We start from the raw sequence: 23,624 nt of genomic DNA, 5'->3' as shown, positions 1-23,624 counted from the left end.
ATCGTCTTTAGAAGTTGGTTTCTCTAATAAGAGTTGAAGTTCCAATATATAACTATCGGTATATAATAAGGCGCTTTTCTCTACTAGGTACAAACAACGGGTTCAACTTATATTTTTAACACTACTACAACAAATTAATGAAGCTTATATAATATCCAATGCTAATAATGTGTGTTATAAAGATGGATCCCTTTTTAGACTAGAGGGAAAAAATATAGGGAGACAAGATATAATAGCTCTCTCTATGTGGTGTGACTAAACATGATAGAAACATGGTAGCTAGAGATAATATAATAATATAGTTAACAAGAGTCTTTTATATATATATATATATATATATATATAGAGAGAGAGAGAGAGAGAGAGAAGAGAGAGAGAGAGTGAGAGTGAGTGAGTGAGAGTGAGAATTAATGTTGGGACCTTAAAGAACAAAACTCCATTGGTATGCATGTACAGTCTCTTGAATTTTCACCTTTTTGGTCATCTTTACTCTTCTCTCTCTCTCTCTCTCTCTCTCTCTCTCTCATACATATTAACATATATACATGTGATCACTTTCTGCATAATTAACCTATCAAGCTACCACACTTGATCTTATAGTTTCTTAGCTTTTAGATCATGAGTAGTGATCATCATCACCCTTTCTCCACATACTACAATGGATCATGGTTCAATCTCAATAAACAATATCTTATGCCTTCTTCTTCATCATCTTCTTACTATGAACCTTCACCTCCATCTCCTCCTCACATAGAAGCTCTTCCTCTCTTAAGTTTAATCCCATCAACAACACAAGAACATCAACAAAACCCTCAGTACATGGAAATTGACCCCATTAATAATAGCAAGCTATGTGATGGTCAAGAAACTGTGACTGTCACCTTACATCTTGGCCTCCCAAGCCACAACCTTTATGAAGTTGATCTGATTTCAAGACTTCCCAACAATACACATAATGATATTGAAACGGATCATAAAGAAGTGGTAGAAGAAGGTGTAAATAGTAATGGGTATCTTGCAACAACACTAAACAAGGGTCAGTACTGGATCCCTACTCCATCTCAGATTTTGATTGGCCCAACTCAGTTCTCTTGCCCTCTTTGCTTCAAAACCTTCAACAGATACAATAACAACGGGCATGTATAAATTAACTTTTTAAGTTTGAAAAGTGAAGGGAACACATATTTTCTTCCTTAATTGTTAATTTCTTTTCTTGCCAATTTTCATCACTGTCTATTAGGGTTAGTTTTTTTTTCTCCTTAGCCTTTCAGATCTTGATTACTTGCAGTCTTAACAAATCTTTATAAATTTCCTTTAAAGACTGCATAATTTGTGGTGTTCCACTGCTATGATCCAAGACTGGTCAGCAGTACTGCTTCCATATGGAAAAAGAAATCAACTTTATATCTGATTTAACAAGACAAGTATCATACTTTTTGTTCCTTGAATTCTGGTTTCTTTCTTCTTCCCTAAAAACATTGGCAATTGTGTCAAACATAACACTGCAACCTTTTCATTGTTCTATTCTTCATCTCTGATCCACCCCAGATGCTTTTTTTTTAACGACCAACTAAGTAACGCCGGGTATTTCGTACGCGGCCCCTATTGGCTAAAGGTAGCCCAAGCCGGTCACGAGTCCGGACGGACGGAGACCCTAGCGGTCCACCTATTGAAGGATTCCCTAGATAAAACCCGACCCTTATGTCCGCCAAACGGCACGACAGCGAGGAGCCGGTAAAACCGGGTGAGATAAGGAATCGAACCCTGGCAAGCCAGGGTCATCCCTCATATCTTCCATATAAATTGGTGATAGTGAGGTTTGAACCCCCTACCACTCACTAGTAGAGTGGGTGCTCTACCATTGAGCCACATCTAATCCCCCCAAATGCATTTATGATATTCATGTCCAAACAAGAACAATAATAAACAAAAAGAAAAACTTTTCTGATCAATCTTGTTGGATTTTAATGGATCGAGCAACAGCAACACCACCGATATTTTTGTGAAAACTTACCGTAGCTTTTTCAATATTATTACGTTGTTTTCTACTCCAACTCTAATTCCTAATAACACTCAAAACAGATAATAAAATAAACTTTATACTTTATATCTAACTCTAGCAATTATCTCCTAGCAATAAATTAATCATTTAATTTATTATCTAATTTTTAACTTTTAAATCATTATTTGATTCACCCCTTATATTTCTCGGTTGTTCATATTAACCCCTGTTAACGCGCGAAATCAAGATTATATCCTTCAGACTTTGTGTAGAATTTTGGGTTCAATTCTTCAAAAATTTAGGAGATCATATTATGAACATCCTTTGGTCCTTTCTATACTGCTTTTTTAATGTGTTCATGCACATTTTGTCTTCTTTTGCTTGTTTTTGAAGTACTATGTCTACAGTAGGGGAGGTTAATTTGGAGAACCTAACAGATCTAAGAGGGCTCTACAGGATTATAACAATGCCAAAAGGGAAGGACAATGTGGTAGTTCATTGTTCAATTCAATTTTAAAAAGTTTATATCTTGAACATTGTTTGACTTTTGGAAGGATATATGGGGCAAAATATATGTATATACCTCATAATCATCTAGATATTACCATTAAGAAGAGGGTCATAAAATCACAAAGTTAAAGCTTATTAAGAAGGTATGTTTGGCAAAACTAGCCGGTGCCTGGTGGCTGAAAGATGCTGGCTGAAAGCTGACAGTTGTAGATTTTTAGCTATATTTTGGTGTTTTATAGAGTTTGGAGCTTTAAAAAAATGTATAAAATGACCAAATGGACATAACTAAAAAAACATAATGTTAAATGTATATATCTTGGTGGCTATTTAAGTAATTTTAAATACTAAAAGGTTGTATCTTTTTCTAAACGCTACTAATATGAGCTTCAAGTTTTTTCTTCAAGCTTAAAAGCTTCAAACTCCTTCGACCAAACAATGTCTTTTATTAAATATGAGCTTTTTTTAAAAAAATTGAAGCTAGAAGTTCCTAAAAGCTTTCCACCAAACATACCCGAAACCTTTTAATTTTAAAGTCATGTTCAAGCATCTTTTCTTTTGTATTACACCCTAATTTATTTGACAAAGATTTCATGCAACATGCATCTAGCATATATATTATGTTTATACATAAAAAGCATCCACCATCAATCTTTTGCAGTTTAATGTTTGTTTATGTATAAGAGACTCCATTCAATATACTATTTATATACTATTTTTAACGGTAAAACTAACCTGCTTCTAAGTTCTCATATAATCCATAAATACCTGCGACTTGCAAGATTTGAACATTTCATCTCTAGGATAGAGGCGAGACGTACTTTACTACCACACCACCTGATAATTGTGATTACAATGGAGGGGTACCCTCAATATATAGGAAGCTAGAACCTAGAAACCCCAGATAAACTTAACTTGGGCATGTGTGGGCTAAACAAAACTAATTAACTCCTATAAAGAACTAGTAATTAATTGTAATTAACACTCCTTTTCAAGTCGGAACGTAGATGTTCATGCTCATGTTGCATTTTGAATTGTTTGGAACTCGGACACGAAGTAATTAGTTCGTCGCGAGTTATAATTTTAACATTATAGATACATTTTTGCATATGTGCAACTTTAACCAACTTTAACATTTTTGCATATATACATTAGGAGAGAGATAATTTGAGAACTTGGTTGAGTTTTAAAAACTTTAAAAATCTCATTCTTAACAACACATTTAATTAAATATGCTAAATTATGTGGTTGAGATTAAATATGATTAAAAAATTAAGTATGAGAGAGAATAAAGATGCACAGTGATTATACTAATTTAAACATCTGTTATACCTATGTAAAAAGTCGACTCGGTGTGTAAAAAATGTTGCCAATTTTTCTACGTACGTGTAACCTACGTACATTACATATATGTAAAAAAAATTCAAAAAAAAAATTGTTACGTTGTATTTTTTCGAGTTTTTAAAACTCAAAGTGGTTCTTAAAATAAATCAGCGCTATGCATTAGCATCATTATGAATATATAAATTAATTTATTAGTTCCAACAACACATTGAATAAGCCTCCTAATGCATGCTCTACTAATTGCATAAAATTGTCCAAACACAGATGCATATGTGGGGGCATGGGTCTCAATATAGAAGAGGTCCTGAATCCCTAAGGGGAATACAACCAACAGCCATGCTAAGACTACCATGCTACTGCTGTGCACCAAGGTGCCATAACAACATCGACCACCCGAAGGCTAAACCGCTCAAAGATTTCCGAACCCTACAGACACATTACAAAAGAAAACATGGGATCAAGCCATTTATGTGCCGCAAGTGCGGTAAGGCCTTTGCAGTTAGAGGCGACTGGCGAACCCACGAAAAGAATTGTGGGAAACTTTGGTATTGTAGCTGCGGATCGGATTTTAAGCACAAAAGGTCTTTGAAAGATCACATAAAAGCATTTGGAAATGGTCATGCAGTTTATGGGATTGATGATGAATCTTGTTTTGATATAGAAGAAGAAGCTGCTAATTCTGAGATTGATCATCAAGAAAATGAATCTTGCTAAGGTTGTAATAATATTAATGTACTTGTTTATGATTTCATGAGACTTCTAACTGAGCAAGTTCTGTAATATCCTCATTCAATAATATTCTAGTACAATTAAGTTATTAGTACATACTACATAGGTACATTGTACTAGATCTTAATGTTGTAGATGCATGCTAGAAACATATGTGAAGAGGTCTATTTAATTTCTGATTCATGTTACAAGACTTCACTTAGAAGACTGTACTAGCTAGTACTTATAAATTATACCGAAAATGCACGAATTCTTCTTGTATGGGAATTATATGAACTAATTAATGGGAAAATGATCAAAATGTATTTTACCAGTCAAAGTAAACAAAATATCTATTTTACCAGCTTTTTTTCAAAAATGTCCACCCAATATCTAGTCGATCTGCCTCCCTAATAATCATCACTCGGCGAGATTTTAGATCAACCAACAAGATTATGCCACGTGTCAAGAATTTTGGTAGAAGTCAAAAAGTCTCGTCGGAACATCTAAAAGATCCCGTTGGTTCGACGACTTTTTTCTGAAAACTCCGGGTTTCTTGACGAGATGTTGCCATGTGGTGTGACCTGAAAAATCTAGTCAAGTGATGATAACTAAGTAGGCGGGTCGACTGGATTTACAGTGAACATTTAGAGAAAATGCAGTTCAAAACAAACATATATATGTTTATTTTGAGTCAAATTAATATTATACTATATATAAATGGAAAACTTAGCTACAGTATATTTATGGAGGTCCTATCAGGCCACTAATTTCATTTTTTTTTTAATATTCAACATTTGTTGTGTTATTGCAAGCTTTAAGCAAAATAGAAGTTGGTGTGATAGTTTTGTTGGGTTATTGGAAGTTTTATTGTTGTTGTAACTTGCAAGTCCCGAGTTCGAGCCTTATTGAAGCCATTTTTTTTGTTTTTTTTTTAAATAGAAGTAGATTTTTGTATCTATAGACTTCATACTAAATCAAGCAATGAAAAAATAAGGTGTTTTGATGTTTCGTTTTTTAATTTGTTTTAAATACGTTAGTATGAGGAATTAATTTTTTAGTTTACTTTTGATACCATAAAGAACGTTGCCGATACCAACCGAATTCGCGTCAACTTAAGTGAACGACACCCGGATGTAACCAACACAGAACTGCCCAGTGTGCCCCGGCGTAACATTCCGGTTAACAACCTAGTTTTGATTATTTGGCATTAATTAATAGCATACCTAAATAAAATTGATACTAAAACATGTAATAAAAGAAACATAAGTAGTAAAGTGTCTGGTAAATTAATAGATTCAATCTTGATTTATTCCCAAGTATAATAAATACGATGTTTATAAAAGACACATAAGTAGTAAATGTGTCATGAAAATTACATTATATTATGAATTTATGATTCACAAATTGGTTGTAAGAAAAGTGGCAAAATATCTATTTCTTCTTGTTATGGTTTTTCTTTGATTTTTGATATGCAACTACTGCCCATGTTGTATGATCTGTGGTTGAACGACATAATTATGAAACTCTAGGGTTTTGTCCGTTTCATATATAATATATAGTCATTCGATAAGCTCGTGTAATTAGTTCAATCGATTAATCATTAGATACCACTAATTTATAAATAATGGGGGTTCATTAACTAGTCAGTCTCACCGTAGGCATCTAGACACCTGGCTCAAGGAGAGCTAAACTGTTCACGAGCTACTTAAAATCGGATCGAAAAAAACTTGAAACAAGCCAAGGTAGAGGCTTAAATAAATGTCATTTAGTTATCGAGCCTAATCTATAGCCCTGTATGGGAAGTTTGGTTAGGCTCGTTGAGCCTTGACGAGTCTTGTGTATATTTAAGTTTTGCCTCTTTTAAACTATTATGAATTAATTTCACATTGCAAATCCAATCTCTAGCCGAGCTTTGGCTCGTTTAAGATACTACATGAGCTTGAGCCAAGCTTAGGTTCGTTTCATGTTTTTCCCAAAATATTTAAAAATAATAATTAAAACACATATAAATTAGTTAATAATAATAAGCGAATCATGCCAGTGTTTGGTAAAACAACTCACAAGCCGAAATCGAGCTTTAGGAAAAAGAGCTCGAGAGCTCAAACTCTCGTAAGTCAAAACAATCCGAGCTTGAGCCTAGTCGAGCTCGGCGACTTGGCTTGTTTATACCCGTAGAAGAAGGATACCCATTACCGATGACTCATCATCATATCATCGATTCATTGCCCGCATAGCCTGAATGCAAATTTTGTTTTTTTATTGGCGTATCCCAATGATGCATCGTCTCAATAGGTTAGGCGGGAAGGGTGAAAACTATGTCCCCATTTCTAACAATCTTATTTTAGATCAGTGGAAAGCCTTATTATAGAGGGGAGGAGGGGTAGAGGTAGACCCAAATTGACTTGGGATGAGAGGAGTAGGCGTGATTTGCTAGAGTTGCACCTCTCTGAGGACATGGTTGAGGATAAGAGTTCTTGGAGACGTAAAATTAAGGTTAAAAACCTTTAGAATGACGGGCTATTATTATTACTACTATCCCTTTTGCTATTGCTATTGCTATTGCTATTGTGGTGGGTGTTGTGGTCGTTGTTAGTATTACTATCGTTCTTACTATTAATTCTACTTTTAGAATTATTATTTTCTACTTATTATTATTTACTAAATTCTACCGTGTGTTGTGTTTTTAGTTTACCTATAGTGAAATGTTGAATTAAACAGACTAATATCATAGTACTGTAGTTGATTGTGTGTGTATATATATATATATATATATATATATATATATATATATATTATCTGTATATCTATTTACTTTTGAGTTGGGGGTCTCGCCGGAAGCAACCTCTCTATCTTTAGGGATAGAGGTAAGGTGTGCCTACATCCCACCCTCCCTAGACCCTACTTACGATAGCCTAGGCTATTTGTGATGGGAAATACTGGATAGGTTTGATTGATTGATATATATAAATGTTCATAGTTTATGCGGAAGAGGTGAAAATTACCCCTTTTAAACGCTTTTTATTTGTCTCCACTTCCAACAATTTCATTTTATTAGTTCTAACGCATTGTCCTTTCTCCAACTATTCTCACTTGCTTATTCTAATTAAGCTCAGTCTAAATTTATAAACCCAAATTTGTTAATTGAGAATAAGAAATAAATACACAATAACAATGACAAAAATTACAAAAATGTTTCATATGACCGAGTCGGAAAAATTAATTGTTTAAATTGTTACTAAATCATTAGATATTACTCCTACTCGTAAATAAAAATAAAACAGGTCAATAGGAACACAACACGATTTTAAGTGGGTGCGACACGATACGAATAAGTATATAAGTCGGCTTAGGGCTGAAGAACACGAGACGCTTACTTATGACAAGCAGAATAATGTTGCTACATCTATTAATATTATGACAACGATAGATCAATATATTATTTAGTATGGACCACGGACATTCATACCAAAGGTTTGAAAGGGAATGACAATCATCATGTTCAATCACCATCCTTATTATGTGCTAGTAATTGAAGTGAACCTTAGATTCCGTTATATATGTTTGTTTAATAAACAAAGCTACAGTATATTGGTTTTTATTAATCGCAACTATTATATTTTGTTTGCTACCGATTCAAACTAACGAACTGGCTGCTGACGGTCCTATTTTTTAACGCATATATTCAATTATTCCCAACGATTCGTGACTAACGGTATCCTAATGTCATTACTTGCAGGTAGCCGGAAAAACGTTTTTGGCCGGAAAAGTCACATTTTTTGATGGAAAGCTCAACCTGAAGTCCTGAACACCACCTGAACCGCCACCATTACCAACTGACTCACCACCAACCAACCGCCACCACTTGAGCACCACCAACCAATTTCGGAAATGGTTTTAAAGTTACGTCGATCTCGATAGTTTCAGCTTTTACTAGAAAAAGGTTCCTAAAGGTCCGATCAAAGGTTACAAAAATGTTTGGGACGAAAATATTGAATTTTTTGAAAAAATATGAGTTTTCTAGCTAAAAATGTTTTTCCGATGACCCGCAACTAACACCGTTAGGATTTTGTTAATCACGGAACGTTGTGAACAAATACGTTAAAAGATGGAGCTGTCAGTTGGCACCGGCAATGACCAAAAATTGATAGTTGTGATTAACAAAAACCAATACACCATAAACAAATAAATATACATATCTAATTATTTATTTATTTACGTTTGTTTGTTTATATATGTAAATTTTTAAAATTGCATAATCTCTCTGGAATCATGTACATATCAGTATATCACTCATGGTTAAAAGTATTTCGATGCTACTCTCGAAATCATTAAGTGGATAATTGTAAGATAAGCCAAGAATGTGAATATATTTTTTATATGAGAACTTTTACTCGAAAACATGCCATACAAACCTAAATCTTCATTATACAGTCAGAGAACAATCACCAACACTTTTTGAGACGACGCGACTTATGATAAAAAAAAGGTATGTCATTTGGCCGTTTTTGGGTTGGCGAAAACGCCTTCAACATTGGCTTAACTACTATGGTTGATTGGTGGTTGTAGTATGGGTACTACTAATAGCGTGTAATTTGCTACTGATCACAAACTCACTATTGATAACTTAAATTCCACTAATAGTCGGTATATACCGATGAATCAAATAGATGTGTAAGTGAGTCGAGTCGAGCTTGAGCTCAACTTGGTAAATAATTATTTTATTTGCATATTTTCATATTCATTTACACATGTATTTATAATTATACATTTTATGCATTATAGTATATATACATACCTTAATTGTTTTTGTCATAATCTTATACATAATAATAGTTATTATATAAATCTATTAAATAAAAGTTATATAAATATAAAACTCGTTTAGGCTGGCGAGCTGGCTTGAGCTCAAAATGTAAAAAGCTTCAATAAAAGCTCATGCTCGGGCTCGAACTTGTTTAAGCTGGCTTTGATCCGAGTTTTAACTAGCCGATCTCAAGTAAATCACGAGCGGCTCGGCTCGTTTACATCCTTGGAACCAAGTCTATAATCATTAATATATCTACCAAACAAAGGGATACCCACTTGGTTCTGTATTCACCCTTGAGCATTTACATGATGAAAACAGATGGATGAATACATGCATCAAGGACTTGTACTGTTCATATTATTCATATTTCATGTACTATAATAGAAGACCATGATTATATAGCAAAACCCAACAACCATTTGTGTAAAGACCAACAAAATTTTTAATAGACCTCAAATTTATTACAAGGTACAATAAACGTAACATTATATGTATATGGTTCTTTTATTTTTATGGCTGGTGAAGAAAATTTTGCGCATAAAGGTGACCAAGTGAGGAGCATTTGAACGATGCTTTAATGGCTTTAGTTTATTATATGCATATGTTATACCTTTAGCCCCAATATTATAAGACTTTATATAGTTATGTCTTCACTGCACCGTTTTTCTTTTCCAAGTTAAAAAACTCGGAATCGGCCCTAGGCGGTCCAACTGGGTCCTAAGCGGTTCAACTCGGACCTAGACGGCTCTACTCGACTTAGGCGGTCTAACTCGGTCTCAACAAAATTTTGACTTTTATTAAAGAAACTCAATTTCTATAAGAGCCCACCACTCCTTTTTTTCCTTTTCACGCTAAGACACAACCTAATTTCAGCTCTAAACTCGCAACCACCAGTCTTATCATCCGATTCGAAGTTCTAAACTCGCAAACCTCTTATTTATGTTCGATCGAGGTACGTTTTTCATTTATTGAGACATGTTCGTGAACTATTATGTACGTGTTATTGATTGTTTTTGTATTTTTCGTTTGTGTTTTGTAGAATATTTAGTAAAATTTTGATATTTTACATATATATATATAATCTTCGAAAAATGAATTTCTTTATAAAATACCATGTCCGAGTACTCCTCGAGTACACCCCCCCTAGACTGAGTACTCACAACTCCCTAGTCGACCGCCCTGGGAGCGCCTAACACTTTTGCAACCTTGATTTTTACTAGTTTGACACTTTAACGTATGATAAATAATCAAATACGAAGGAAGGGGCGAGAAGGGGTTCGGCCCCACGTAATTTTTCTAAACATAGTCATATATTTTCGTATATATATCCCATATATTTTAAGTAATATTTTTAGGCTCACAAATGGTAATATATAATTGTCGATAGCCCAAAACACAACTAGAAGAAATGGTTTGTTTTTTCGGACCTATTGCCATTATCTGGTGAAAAAAAGTTTATTATTTTTTTTATGTAATATCAATTTCTAATATTTTCATGCCCCATATTTAAAAGTTTCAGTAAAATTTTCATAATAATAAGAATGTAATCAGTTTTATGATATTCAACCAAGCATCTAGAAATTTGGTTTTGTGCTGGTTCGGCAGATAACCAGAAAAAAACCCAACGAAATCCGGAGTAAACAAATCAACTTAAATGTGTTGTTATCACAAAACCATAATTACCAAAATTGTTGAAGATTGTTCCAAGTCTTACAACCCCTTAACCAACTAAGCTACACGGTAGGGACCAAAATGCGATGAACAGTTCTTATTTGAGTCCATGAAGATGTCGTAAGCAGAACTATGTAGTCATAGGATTCTCATCCGTAAATTAGTACCAAGTTTCCTAAGATCTCGCATTGTTCATCTGTAAATCAATCCAAGAGTGTAAAATCTGTCAACTTCATCGATTCTCAGATCTCAATACGTCATCTTCAGGGGCGAAGCTTGGACGAGTTAGTCCCCGCGCGGGGTGGGGAGGGGTCAAATTTTAAGTCGGAAATTGGTAAATTTACAATAAGTATAAAAATATTCAGACAAAAACAGGTAAATTTACACCGCTACGCAAAAAACAAGGGGGGCGGGCCCTCGCTAAACTTCGCCCATGGTCATCTTCAGAGTTCTGACTTCTGGCAACTTCATCGATTCTTAAATCTCAATCCGACATAATACTATCATCTGTCCTCAATCTGTCATCTTCATAGCGTATTCGTCAACCAAAAAGAAGCATGACATCAACTCAAGTGAGTCATTTTCATGGTGTCTTCATCTGCATTGATTCTTAACACATTTGCTGAGTAATTAAAATGTTCTCTTGATATCTCATAAATTTGTATTTGTTCTAATGAAAGATACAAGTTTTGCAAATCCTAAATTAAGGCAGATGCGGCAAAGAAAACGGTACGACTAAAACAAAAGAAAAGGACCAACGCGGTGTCTTGCGTAGCTGTGGTACCAAAACTATAAAGCACTGATATACTCAATGCCCATACATGTATCTATCTGCAAATACCGAGCGGTTATCATGGATAGAGTTTTTTTCGATTGAGAGTTGAGGTCAAATTTAGTTTTAGTGTTATGCAGTATTATACCAGTTCGGTCTGGTAACAATACCGATCTCATTCCTAGAACTATGAAGATGACATATTGAGACTGGACCATCGACATTTTACACACGCAGACTGATTTAGGGATGAGCAGTGCAACATTATAAGAAGCTTAGAACTAAAGGTGCACAAAATGTCCGGTTCCTACCTATACCCTACCCGTGGGTAGGACCTGGTATAGGATTTCTCCTCAAAGCTGTACCCGAAATCGGAACCGGTCAAAACCCGACCCTACCCGAAACCCGAAAAAAACCTGGTCAAATACCCGACTATAACCGTAACAGGTTTCTACCCAAAACCGGTTCCTACCCGTACCCTACCCACGGGTAGGACCTGGTACAGGATTTCTCCTCAAAGCTGTACCCGGAACCGGTCAAACCCAACCCTACCCGAAAAAAACCCAAAAAACCTGGTCAAATACCCGACTAAACCCGGAACCGGTTCCTACACGGACCCGGTTTTGACTTTTGTTGACCACACCCAGAACGGGTTCCTACCCTGTTTCGGTTCCTGAAAATACCCGGGTTGTGCACCTCTACTTAGAACTGATTATAGATGAGACTGTATACGATAGAAAATTACAAACCAAATGAAGACGGTAAGTATTAAGAATAATTGACTGTAAAAAAGACCTACACCGGTTTCATATAATGTATTCAATACTACATGCAGTATTACCGGTAAATACCGATCCTAGCACTGCAAAATACGAATACCTAAATCATGGAAAACAGATGTTGGTACTTGGTACCGTTACCATTTGGTTTCAGTCGAGATTGGTATGGTTACAGTGCCGATAAGCGGTCACAAAATCCCTACTTTTCTAGCTAGATCTAACCTTCTATCGCGGATAATTAAAGCATCTAAACGCTAATTTCCTAATACCAACGATATTGCAGAATCATCGGTCGTCATCCAAATAAGTTTTCCAAATGTCATCGTTCGAAAATTTCAAACACTAATAAGTTTATTACAAATCACATCATAACAATAATAACATTCTAAAAAATGTTTTAACTTACGTTAACAATACAAACTCGAACCACAGTATATTAATCAGACACTTTCAAAAATGTTTCTTATTTAACCGCTCGATCAAATAAACAAAATCCAATCGCAGACATATAACCCATGCCCGAACCAATGCCAGTAAACCTCATCAAATCTACAACAATAACTAATCCAAAACCCTCTATATCTCTATCAATATATAAAACCAGTAGTAACAACACTGCAGCACATACCTTACGCAGTCGGAACCGCCTCACTCTGCTCCACACCTTCTTCCGCAAGCAACTTCTTATTCTTCTCAATCGCATTCGCCACCTCCGCAGGCATATACTTCTCGTCATGCTTCGCCAAGACCTCACTCGCCGAAAAATAACACTCCACACTCCTCGCCTTCGCCGACACACTCTTCTCACTCGCCTCATTCTTAATTTGTTCCGTAATCGGTTTCACAAATCCCTCAACCACAACCGAATGCCCCTCCCTAAACAAATCCGGCACCTGCCCTTCGTACCTAAGGGTGCGCAAGAAACCGAAAAAACCAATCAGAAACCGAAAAAACAGAAAAATCCAAACAGAAAAAAACTGACAGTTTGGTTTTATGTTTTAGTAAAAACAGGACTAACGGTTCGGTTTTGGTTTTGTATGTAATAAAAACCCAAAAAACCAAGCCGAACTGAATTTATAGATTTTTTTTTACTTTATTTTAAATAATCTATAAGAATTTAGTATATATGTAACCCAAATACTTTTGGCCAAATGTATAATAGTCTATTAGTTAACAAATTAGTTACACCTAAATTCATTATTTTCGGCCAACTTTCTTTTCTGCCTAAACTATTCAAGCTCAAATGGCAAAAACCGAAAGGTTTCGAAAATCCAAAAACCGAAGTTTTGGTTTTCGGTCTAAATTCATTATTTTCGGCCAACTTTCTTTTCGGCCTAAAACACTCGAGCTCAAATGGCAAAAATCAAAACCGAACGGTTTCGAAAATCCAACACAGAAGTTTTGGTTTTTGGTCTAAATCCATTATTTTCGGCCAACTTTATTTTCAGCCTAAAATACTCAAGCTCAAATGGCAAAAACCGTAAAAATCTGAAGTTTTGTTTTTTGGTCTAAATTCATTATTTTAAGCCAACTTTCTTTTCGGCCTAAAATACTCAAGCTCAAATGGCAAAAACCGTAAAAAACCGAAGTTTTGGTTTTTGGTCTAAATTCATTCTTTTCGGCCAACTTTCTTTTCAGCCTAAAATACTCAAGCTCAAATGGCAAAAACCGTAAAAAACTAAAGTTTTGGTTTTTGTTTTAAATTCATTCTTTTCGGCCAACTTTCTTTTCAGCCTAAAATACTCAAAGCTCAAATGGCAAAAACCGTTAAAAACTTCAGTTTTGGTTTTTGGTCTAAATTCACTCTTTTGGGCCAACTTTCTTTTCGGCCTAAAATACTCGAGCTCAAATGCAAAAACCGTAAAAAATGAAGTTTTGGTTTTTGGTCTAGATTCATTATTTTCGGCCAACTTTCTTTTCAGCCTAAAATACTCAAGCTCAAATGGCAAAAACCGTAAAAAACTGAAGTTTTGGTTTTTGGTCTAAATTCATTCTTTTCGGCCAACTCTCTTTTCGGCCTAAAATACTCAAGCTCAAATGGCAAAAACCGAAAAACCAAAACCGAAAGTTTTCGAAATTGGTTTTTGGTTTAAATTTGTTATGTTCGGGCAACGTTCTTTTCAGCCTAAAATACTCAAGCTCAAATGGCAAAAACCGAAAAACCAAAACCGAAAGTTTTCGAAATTGGTTTTTGGTCTAAATTTATTATGTTCAGGCAACGTTCTTTTCGGCCTAAACTATTCCATCTCAAATGGCAAAATCCTAAACCAAAACCGAAAGTTTAAACTGGTTTTCGGTCTAAACTTATTATTTCCAGCCACCGTTCTTTTCATCCTAAACTATTCAATCTCAAACAGCAAAAACCAAAAAAACCCAAAACCAAACTGTTTCAAAAACACAACCCCCAAATTCCATTCCCGGTCCGGTCTTAACCCAAAACCGCCACAAACCGTCCCACACACACCCCTAAACCCATACCTAACCAACATATCCGTAATCAAATCCGTGATCACAAACTCCATCTCATGCGATGCCGCCGGATGCGCCACGCTCCCTTCCAACACCAACCCGCCCAACCGAAACTTATTCTTACTCGGATTCTCTACGTACTTCGCCAACGCATCACTCGGCGTGACATAAAACACCAGCTGGTCTTCAAACTGGTTCAGCACTATGATAATGAACCCCGCTATGCAGCTGAAGGATACGGCGTATGTCCATAGGCGTCTGGTTTGCATTTGGCGGGCCCGTGCGGCTATGTCGGGTTTGGGGTGACGTGGCGGGTGGCGTCTGGTGGTGAAAAATGGGCGGGTGGATGTGGATCCGATTCGATACATGTGATGTTTTATTGAGATTGGTGTGAGTGGATGGTGGTTCGGGTTAGGGTTTGTGGTACGGATGAGGCGTTGAATGAATCTGGTGGTGGTTCGAGACGCCATTGGAATTGAATTGAATTGAGAGGTTGCGTTAGGGTTTAAGAAGTGGATGAATCGAGATGGAGAGAAATGAAATGAAAATGGTTCCGTGAATTGACTTTTCTTTTATTTTCTCGATCGTTTTCTTGAAGTATATTTAAGTTTAAGTTTGGACGGTGCTGTAAAAGTCATTAGTCGGGCGGTTAGGTGAGCATTAGCGATTAATCAAGTTTAATTGATATTAATTGGAATTAATTTGATCGGACTTTTACATATAATTTTTAGTTTTATATATAGTTTTATATATGTACGCACATATTTTTATATGTAATTTTCAGTTTTATATATAGGAAAATACACATACAAACATATTTTGGCTGGAATCTCGCCGAAAACCGTTGATGTTTGTTGGAATCTTGCGAAGCTGCTGATTTTGGCTGGAATTTCATTGGAAACTGCCAAGATTTGCCAGAATCTCATCAGAAAAGGATGAAAAGTTCGATTAATCCTGAATTTGGCCGGATTTGACCATTGACTGATTGATTGGCCGATTAGCCTTAAATTAATCGATGAAGCGGGGACTAGTGATTAACCAAGGACTAACCGGTGCATAGTAGGGATTTTTGCAACACTGTGAACTCCTCAACTCGATTATTCAATGTTTTAGAAACTAGTATGTACCGGCTGGTTGAACCAATTATACCGGATTTTGGTAAGTATTTAGAGTATGGTATTTTTGGACAGTTTGCTAGATCAGCGAACCGCTTGTTTAAAAAAAAAGACCGGTTTTAAACCCAAAAGATTTTTGATATATTTTGTTGTCCATGTTTTTTAAAAATGACTTTTAACCGAGGGGATAAACTTGAAACGAGTAAAAGACGGTTTGCTAATCAACCAATTTTGTATCATGCAAATCCAAGCTTGGTTTCTTTACATCTTTTGTAATTGATTAAGTTGGTATACAAAGTACAAACTTCCTATTTGACTCGATAATTGTTCATTTGTGATGTTTGATTCGTGTGTGATGTTATTTTTTAAGTTGAAGTTCCATTTATATGGAATTATAAGGTAAACTAATCAATTTGGTTGAACCTCCCTATACTCGATTCCAGGGTTTGTTTTTTTTTTTTTTTTTGATCCTATTTTGGGTTTGATTTTTTTTTCACCGTCTACTTGATACTTATTCTATTTACTGATAAAATCTAGATAAAAAAAAACCCGACGCAACGAATGGGCTAATAAGTAATTGATATTGTAAGACCATAAAGGCAAAAGGCCTATTGGGCTTAATTATTGGTCTGGCCCTTTTCACATACGTGGATAAATTTTTATATAATTTTTTCCAAGTGGTTTAGGTTTAGGATTATAATGGAAGTTCAATGTAATATCATGGCTATTGGGATTTGGGAATTTGGGTATCTTGCCTCAAAATCTTCTTTTGATTATAAAATGTTAATAATTTCCTCTCTTTAAAGTATTTAATCAAAAGATTAGGGGTTGAATACTTTTTAGCATAAAATCATGAGAAGGGACATTTTTAAAATATATTGCCACAAGAGATAAGTATTTATCTCTTTACTATAAAGTACTTTTAAATTTTCATGTATATACTCTATGATTGTGTATACTAAAAATGTTTTATCCATGGGTATATTAAAAGTATTTTGGAATCCTTTAAACGTGGTCCGTATTTACTTTATTTCTAAACAAACTTTTAATCGAGTTTCACATTAATTCACAATGTTTTGAAAACCGGTTGAATTGGTAATAACGGGTTTTGCATATCAAGCCAGTATTTTAAGTTCGGTATTTTTGAATGTTTTGTCAGAACATCGAACCGACGGTATTCTTCCCCCCTAAAATATCAGTTTAAACCAGGAAACCGGTTTTAAGCCCAAGTGATTTTTGATATTTTGCGGCTAATATTATTTAAAAATTACTTTTAGCCTAGTGATTAAATTGAAATGAGTAAACTTTTAAATTATTTTTTTAGATCAACTGCTTTTATGTTATTTTTTTAATTATGAATTGACTTTAGGATTATATTTTATTATGAAATCAGATACTTTTGGGTTATTTTTTGAGTTGAATTGGCATTTATATCAAATTACAAGGTAATATTTTCAACTGGTTGAATTTCCGTCACAACCCAGTTCAACACGTTGTACCGTTATTTAGCTTAATCCGGTATGAGTTAAAAACCGGTTTTCAATATATTGATACTTCACCCGTATAGTTTTTTCATAAATACTTCATTTCTTAAAAAATGAGCTACTAAATATCAAAATATTCTTTGTGACACATATATTAGATACGCATAACTCTCAAAATATTTCCTTATCATATTAGTGATAAAACCTCATCTAGCATAAACTGTTTATATTGTATAATATAGTGAGCAAGTTATTATTCTTGTTAACTTTAGTTTTCTTTTTTTTTATTTTCTATAGAATAACACACGCACTAATCCGATCTTACTTATTGAAGACGTATGATAACTTATTGTGAAGCCTAACCCATCATGGATCATTTCTTCTTACATCTCGTTACAAGAAGAGGGGCTGCCATGGTGATGTGGCGTTGACATGAAGAATGAATAAAGTTTCTACACCAATAGGTGAAGAGGCGTCAACATCATTTGGTTAGAAATAAGGATCGTTGATATTCCTTTTGTACCCATAAATACCCCCCCACCCCCCCCCCCCACCCAAAAAAAAAAAAACCTAATATGATGGCCATGAAAGCCCGAGAGAAAAAACTTGTATATGAAGGGTGTGAGATCATTTTGGTGTAATTTCATACTCAATTCGAATATAGTTAGCAGTTTCATATACACCTATTTCCTTGTTGAGTTAAGTAACTCGTCACTTCTAAATCCATGCTATTAGCCATTGTAAACCACGAAGCCTTAACACATCATGTAGAGAAACACTACTATATATGCATTTGATATCACTAACAAATAAACTCATTTTGGTTGATACAGTAAGAGCATTCTCAACAACATTTCTATCTGCATCTCTATAATTACATTAAAAAACACTATATTTTGTCTTTCATTTTTAATTAAATAATATTTTTTATACTTTTATCATTAGTTGTTTTCTCTCCTCTATTAACAACCACTTTCAAAAAAACATTAAAAAATTATAGATGGTGGACAATGTTTATGTAAATTTACTCATAAACAAAAAGAAAATTTTATCTCATCTACTCACGACCACGTACAACTACACTATATTATATGGAAACCCACTCACGAGGACCTGTTGGGAATGCCATAAAACTCATAACATTCAAAAATTACACTAAGAAATATTGCAAGAGTTATCAACCGTCTAAAATATAGGTGGGCAAATAAACGGTTAATCGAACCAACCCGAAAATTGAACCGAAACCGAACCGGTTTGAAACCGATTATGTAGAAACCAGTTTGGAACCGACTGAAACCGTAGGTTCGGAACCGGCTTGTAATTTTCTCCACCAAAACTGGTTCTAAACCGGTTAACTGAACCGAAACCGGCAAAAACCGGTCAAAACCCGAACCAAAACCGATCAAAATCCAAATCGAAACCGATCGTAACTTGGTCAAGAAACCGGTTTCAACTCGAACCGAAACTATCATAAACCAGTTTTGATTTTGTTAACCAAACTAAACCGATTTCAACCCAAACCAGTTTTGAGTTTTAAACCGATTTGTGCACCTCTAGTCTAAAATAGGGATGAGCAAATTCCGGACCGGTACCAAAATCGGTACCAAAGTTTTGAGTTTCGAGATTGGTACGGTACCGGTATTTTCCAAACTTTTACCTTCAATACATGTACCGTCCCGGTACGTACCGAACATTTCAGTACCGATGCCGGTACCAAAATTTTGTGATTTTCATAATCGGTACCGTACCGGGCTCATTACTGGTCTAAAATGATGTTTGTAAGAAAATGGAAATTATATGCATTACCCTTATCTAAGAGCACTCTCAACCCATCCCCTATAATTTTGAAAGGGGAATTTGTAAATTATAGGGTATGGCTGTAAACGAACCGAACGAACACGAACAAGGTCTTGTTCATGTTCGTTCGTTAAGTAAATAATGTGTTCACGAATGGTTCACGAACACTTACCGAACGAGATTTTATGTTCGTGTTCGTTCATTAAGGAAATTAATATGTTCACGAACGGTTCACGAACACAAATAAAATCGGCAGAGCCTAGAGATTGAGACCGATGTATTCATCAATGTGAATAATAAAAGCCTGTAAACGAATTGAATGAACACGAACAAGGGCATGCTCGTGTTCGTTCATTTAACTTTAAAAAAACACTGACACTTAATCGAATAAATATTTATGTTCATGTTCTTAGTGGACATTTGTGTTCGCTTGTTTAAAATCAAAACTAACATAACTGAATAAAGATAAACGAACATGTATGAACAAACGTAAATGAACACAAATATAAACGAACTTAAATGAAAAAACTCTTAAATGAACACAAATTAACAAATATAAAACCTTTAAGAAAATCACCTATCCAGATAATATTTAATTATTTTCTATTAATTATTAATATTAATACATAAATGAACATAAATAAACAGAAATAAACGAACATAAACGAACGTTCATGAACATAAATGAACGAATGGAACATGTGTTCACGTTCGTTCGTTTAATTAAACGAACACAAATTTTTTGTTCATATTCGTTCGTTTATTAAATAAACGACCATAAACGAACTTCCTGCCGAACGGTTCACGATAGTTCACCGAACGTTCGGTTCGTTTACAGGCCTATTATAGGGTGGGGTTATGAGTGGTTGTGAGAGTAAATTATAGGGTGGAGAGAGAAAAGATAGTGGTTTTTTGTAAATTTGGGGGAAATGTAGTGATTTTTTGTAAATTATAGGGTAGAGAGAGAAAATTGTAATTATAAAAGTATAAAAAAAATACTATTTAATTAAACTTTATAGAGAGATATGTTGTTATATAGTGTAATTATAGAGATGAGGATAGAGGACGGTATGGGAATGCTCTAAATCAACATTAACAATAATGAAAGTGGGAGCTTTATTTAAATACTATTTATATTATTAATTGTTAAACAAATCCACGTGTGTGGTTCACATGACCGGCTCAGGTGGCCGCTAAATGTAGAACATATCTCAATAGTCTCCAATCTCCCACGTCACTGCTGATCCAAATCCCCTCATTTCCCACTCCAAAAGCCACAACTCACATGGGCTTTCTCGTCATTCCACCATTATCACTTTTTTTTTAACTACGTTAGAAACTAACCCAGTATTCGAGTCCGTCTCCCTAAAACAAGATAACAATCGTTAATACTGATTAGACCTGAGTCATCCATAAACATTATACCGGTACAAGAAAACTCCCTGAATACACGTTTCGAACCCGGTCCATAATAGCATTCTCAACCCATTTTCTATCATATCATATAATTACATTAAAATTTATTATTTTTATTATATTTTTTTAATTATATGCATTTATCATTACTTTTTCTCAATCCACTTTAAAAAAATATTAAAAATTTTTACGGTGTGAACAGTAAAATGTCAAATTTAACATTCTCATGTAATATTTTGTTTCATCTACTCGCAACCACTTATAACTATAAAATATAATTTATAAAATTCACTTACATATATATAAAAAACGGGCTGAAAATGTTCTAAGGCCACAAACCTTGACTATCATCGTAGTATGTAGGGATGAACTCGGTACCGTATCGATATGGTACCGATATTGAAGGTAAAAATTCAGAAAATACCGGTACCAATATCATACCAATCTCGAAACTTAAAACTTTGTCGATACCGAATCGATACTGATTTTGATACCCGTACCAATCGGTAGCAATACCAAATTTGCTCATCTCTAATAACATGTCATTGAACCAGAAGACTAATTATGTTTATCATCATAACCTTTGATACGCGTTCCAATACTACCCCTCCCCCCCCCCACCCCACCATTATCCACCACTTCTTCACAAACCTTTTTTTATTATTAGTAATATTATTATTACTCAATTATTCTCTCTCTAAATACACACCTTTTGTTCTCTTGTTATCTCTCTCTCTAAACACGCCACTTTCGCTTTCCGGTCGCCAGAAAATCAACGCTCGTATTCATATGGCTCAAAATAGAGACAAAGAGGAGACGGAGCTCAAGGTTCCCGAAACATTAACGTTGCGCACGCCTTCAATTTCGGCAACCACATCGAATATCTCCGGCGCTGATGAGCTCAGATCGTCGCCAGAGATATCCGATACGAAGATTCCGGCAACCACATCGAAAAACTCCGGCGCCAATGAGCTCAGATCGTCTCCGGAGTTTTTTGATACGTCGCTGGAGTTTTTCGATACGGAAATTCCGTCTACCACATCAAAAAACCCCGGAGCCGATGAGCTCAGTTCGTCGCCGGAGTTTTCCGATGTAAAGATTCCGGCAACCACATCAAAAAACTACAGTGCCGGTGAGCTCAGATTGTCGCCGGAGATATCCGATACGAAGACTCCGGCAACCGCATCGAATAACTCGGGCGCCGATGAGCTCAGATCGTCGCCGGAGTTATCCGATACGAACAAGCTGAAGAAGCGCGAGATTAACCGGTGCTCCGGCTGCCGGAAAAAGGTCGGATTAACCGGATTCCGGTGCCGGTGCGGCGAGATGTTCTGCTCCGATCACCGGTACTCCGATCGGCATGACTGCAGCTACGATTACAAGGCTGCCGGACGAGAAGCAATCGCTCGTGAGAATCCGGTGGTTCGAGCTGCGAAGATACTTAAGGTTTGAAGAAAATGAAGAAACATAAATCGATCCGGTTCGGATATAAGTAAATGTTAATTCCGACTGAAGAAACATAAATCGATCCGGGTCGAATATGAGTAAATGCTCTTTCTGTTAATCAATCAATTAATTAATTAATCAATCAATCATCTTCTTCTTGTTGCGGTTAAATATGGCGCCAAGGGAAAAAAAGGTTGCTTACGTCACGTATTTGACTAGTGTTTGTTAGGTTTGGTTTAATTTCCGGTGGGGATGAATGGTATGATTTGTGGAAATTGATAAAACGGTTAAGGGTATTGTTGTCAATTTGATCAATGATGGTAGTGACACTTTTTTTTTTTTTTTAATATTTTCTATTTTGGTGTGCTTTCTTTGTTATTTTTATATTCATTAGAGAAATGTGCTTAAATAGTACCTATAGTTTGATGATATTGTAAATTTGGTCCGTAGATTTTAATATTAACAAATTTAGTTGAAAGATTTGGTTACACATTTAGTCACCACGGTTAATTATTGTTGGTTTTTAATGGAAAAGTGACGTAATGTACCATTCATGAGGCGGTGATTATGCCTTTACTCTGGAACTAAAGTCGATTTCAACATCTTTAACCAGTGCAAAGTTCAAAGGTTTAGTGCAGGATTAAAGGTGATAGGGTTGATGTTAGGAGTTCAAAAGTTTGAAAGTTTTCCTTTTAAGTAGAATTCAAAGGTTTAGTGCATAATTCAAAGGCCTAATACAGAACTAGTACAGAATTAAAGTCTAGTACAAAATTAAAGGTGACGAGGTCGATGTTAGGAGTTTTAAAATTTGAAAGTTTATTGCTTTAGTGCAGAATTGAAGGTGATGAGGTCAATGTTAGGAGTATTAGGAGTTATACTCCTAACGTTGATTTCATCACCTTCAATCATTGCAAAGTTCAAAGGTTTAGTGTAGAATTGAAGGTAATGAGGTCAGTGTTAGGAGTTATAAAGTTTGAAAGTTTATCGGTTTAGTGCAGAATTGAAGGTGATGAGGTCGATGTTAGGAGTTCTAAAGTTTAAAAGTTTATCTTATCAGAGTTTCAATATTAAAAGACACAGTTATCCTCACAACATTGAAAGACACAGTTATCCTCATGTTAATAACACATTTACATCAATTATATTAAAACTAAAGGATAAGCCATGAGGACTAAACGTGCAACACTATCATAAACGCATAAACATATAAATGTTTGGACTAAGTTTGCTATTTTAAAAACTCAAGGATTAAACTTGCAACATATAGACAATTCACATGGACATATTTATGTGACTTTCTCTAT

At 35.1% G+C, this 23,624-nt stretch overlaps 3 protein-coding genes across 3 annotated transcripts; 2 read left to right on the top strand and 1 right to left on the bottom strand.

The window, feature by feature from the left end:
• The first annotated feature begins 618 nt into the window (after positions 1-618).
• On the top strand, positions 619-4,570 carry LOC143557944 (zinc finger protein WIP5-like). The gene is made up of 2 exons (XM_077046895.1): positions 619-1,140; positions 4,118-4,570. The coding sequence occupies exons 1-2, from the start codon at positions 619-621 to the stop codon at positions 4,565-4,567; spliced, it is 972 nt and encodes a 323-aa protein (XP_076903010.1). The 3' UTR covers positions 4,568-4,570.
• Positions 4,571-13,104: 8,534 nt separating this feature from the next.
• On the bottom strand, positions 13,105-15,532 carry LOC143557942 (cytochrome c-type biogenesis protein CcmE homolog, mitochondrial-like). Its single transcript, XM_077046894.1, has 2 exons — positions 15,072-15,532; positions 13,105-13,499 (listed from the first exon to the last, which is right to left on the bottom strand). The coding sequence occupies exons 1-2, from the start codon at positions 15,530-15,532 to the stop codon at positions 13,223-13,225; spliced, it is 738 nt and encodes a 245-aa protein (XP_076903009.1). The 3' UTR covers positions 13,105-13,222.
• Positions 15,533-21,663: 6,131 nt separating this feature from the next.
• LOC143557941 (zinc finger A20 and AN1 domain-containing stress-associated protein 5-like) lies at positions 21,664-22,367 on the top strand. Its single transcript, XM_077046893.1, has 2 exons — positions 21,664-21,782; positions 21,945-22,367. The coding sequence occupies exons 1-2, from the start codon at positions 21,664-21,666 to the stop codon at positions 22,324-22,326; spliced, it is 501 nt and encodes a 166-aa protein (XP_076903008.1). The 3' UTR covers positions 22,327-22,367.
• Positions 22,368-23,624: the final 1,257 nt, after the last annotated feature.

This window comes from Bidens hawaiensis, unplaced genomic scaffold, assembly GCF_021521415.1.
Source record: "Bidens hawaiensis isolate Kalapana, Puna unplaced genomic scaffold, B.hawaiensis_p1.1 tig00019292_1, whole genome shotgun sequence".
Classification (NCBI taxonomy): Eukaryota; Viridiplantae; Streptophyta; class Magnoliopsida; order Asterales; family Asteraceae; genus Bidens; species Bidens hawaiensis.
The sequence above is the reverse complement of the archived record's forward strand: the minus strand, read 5'-3'. Positions and strand labels throughout refer to the sequence as shown.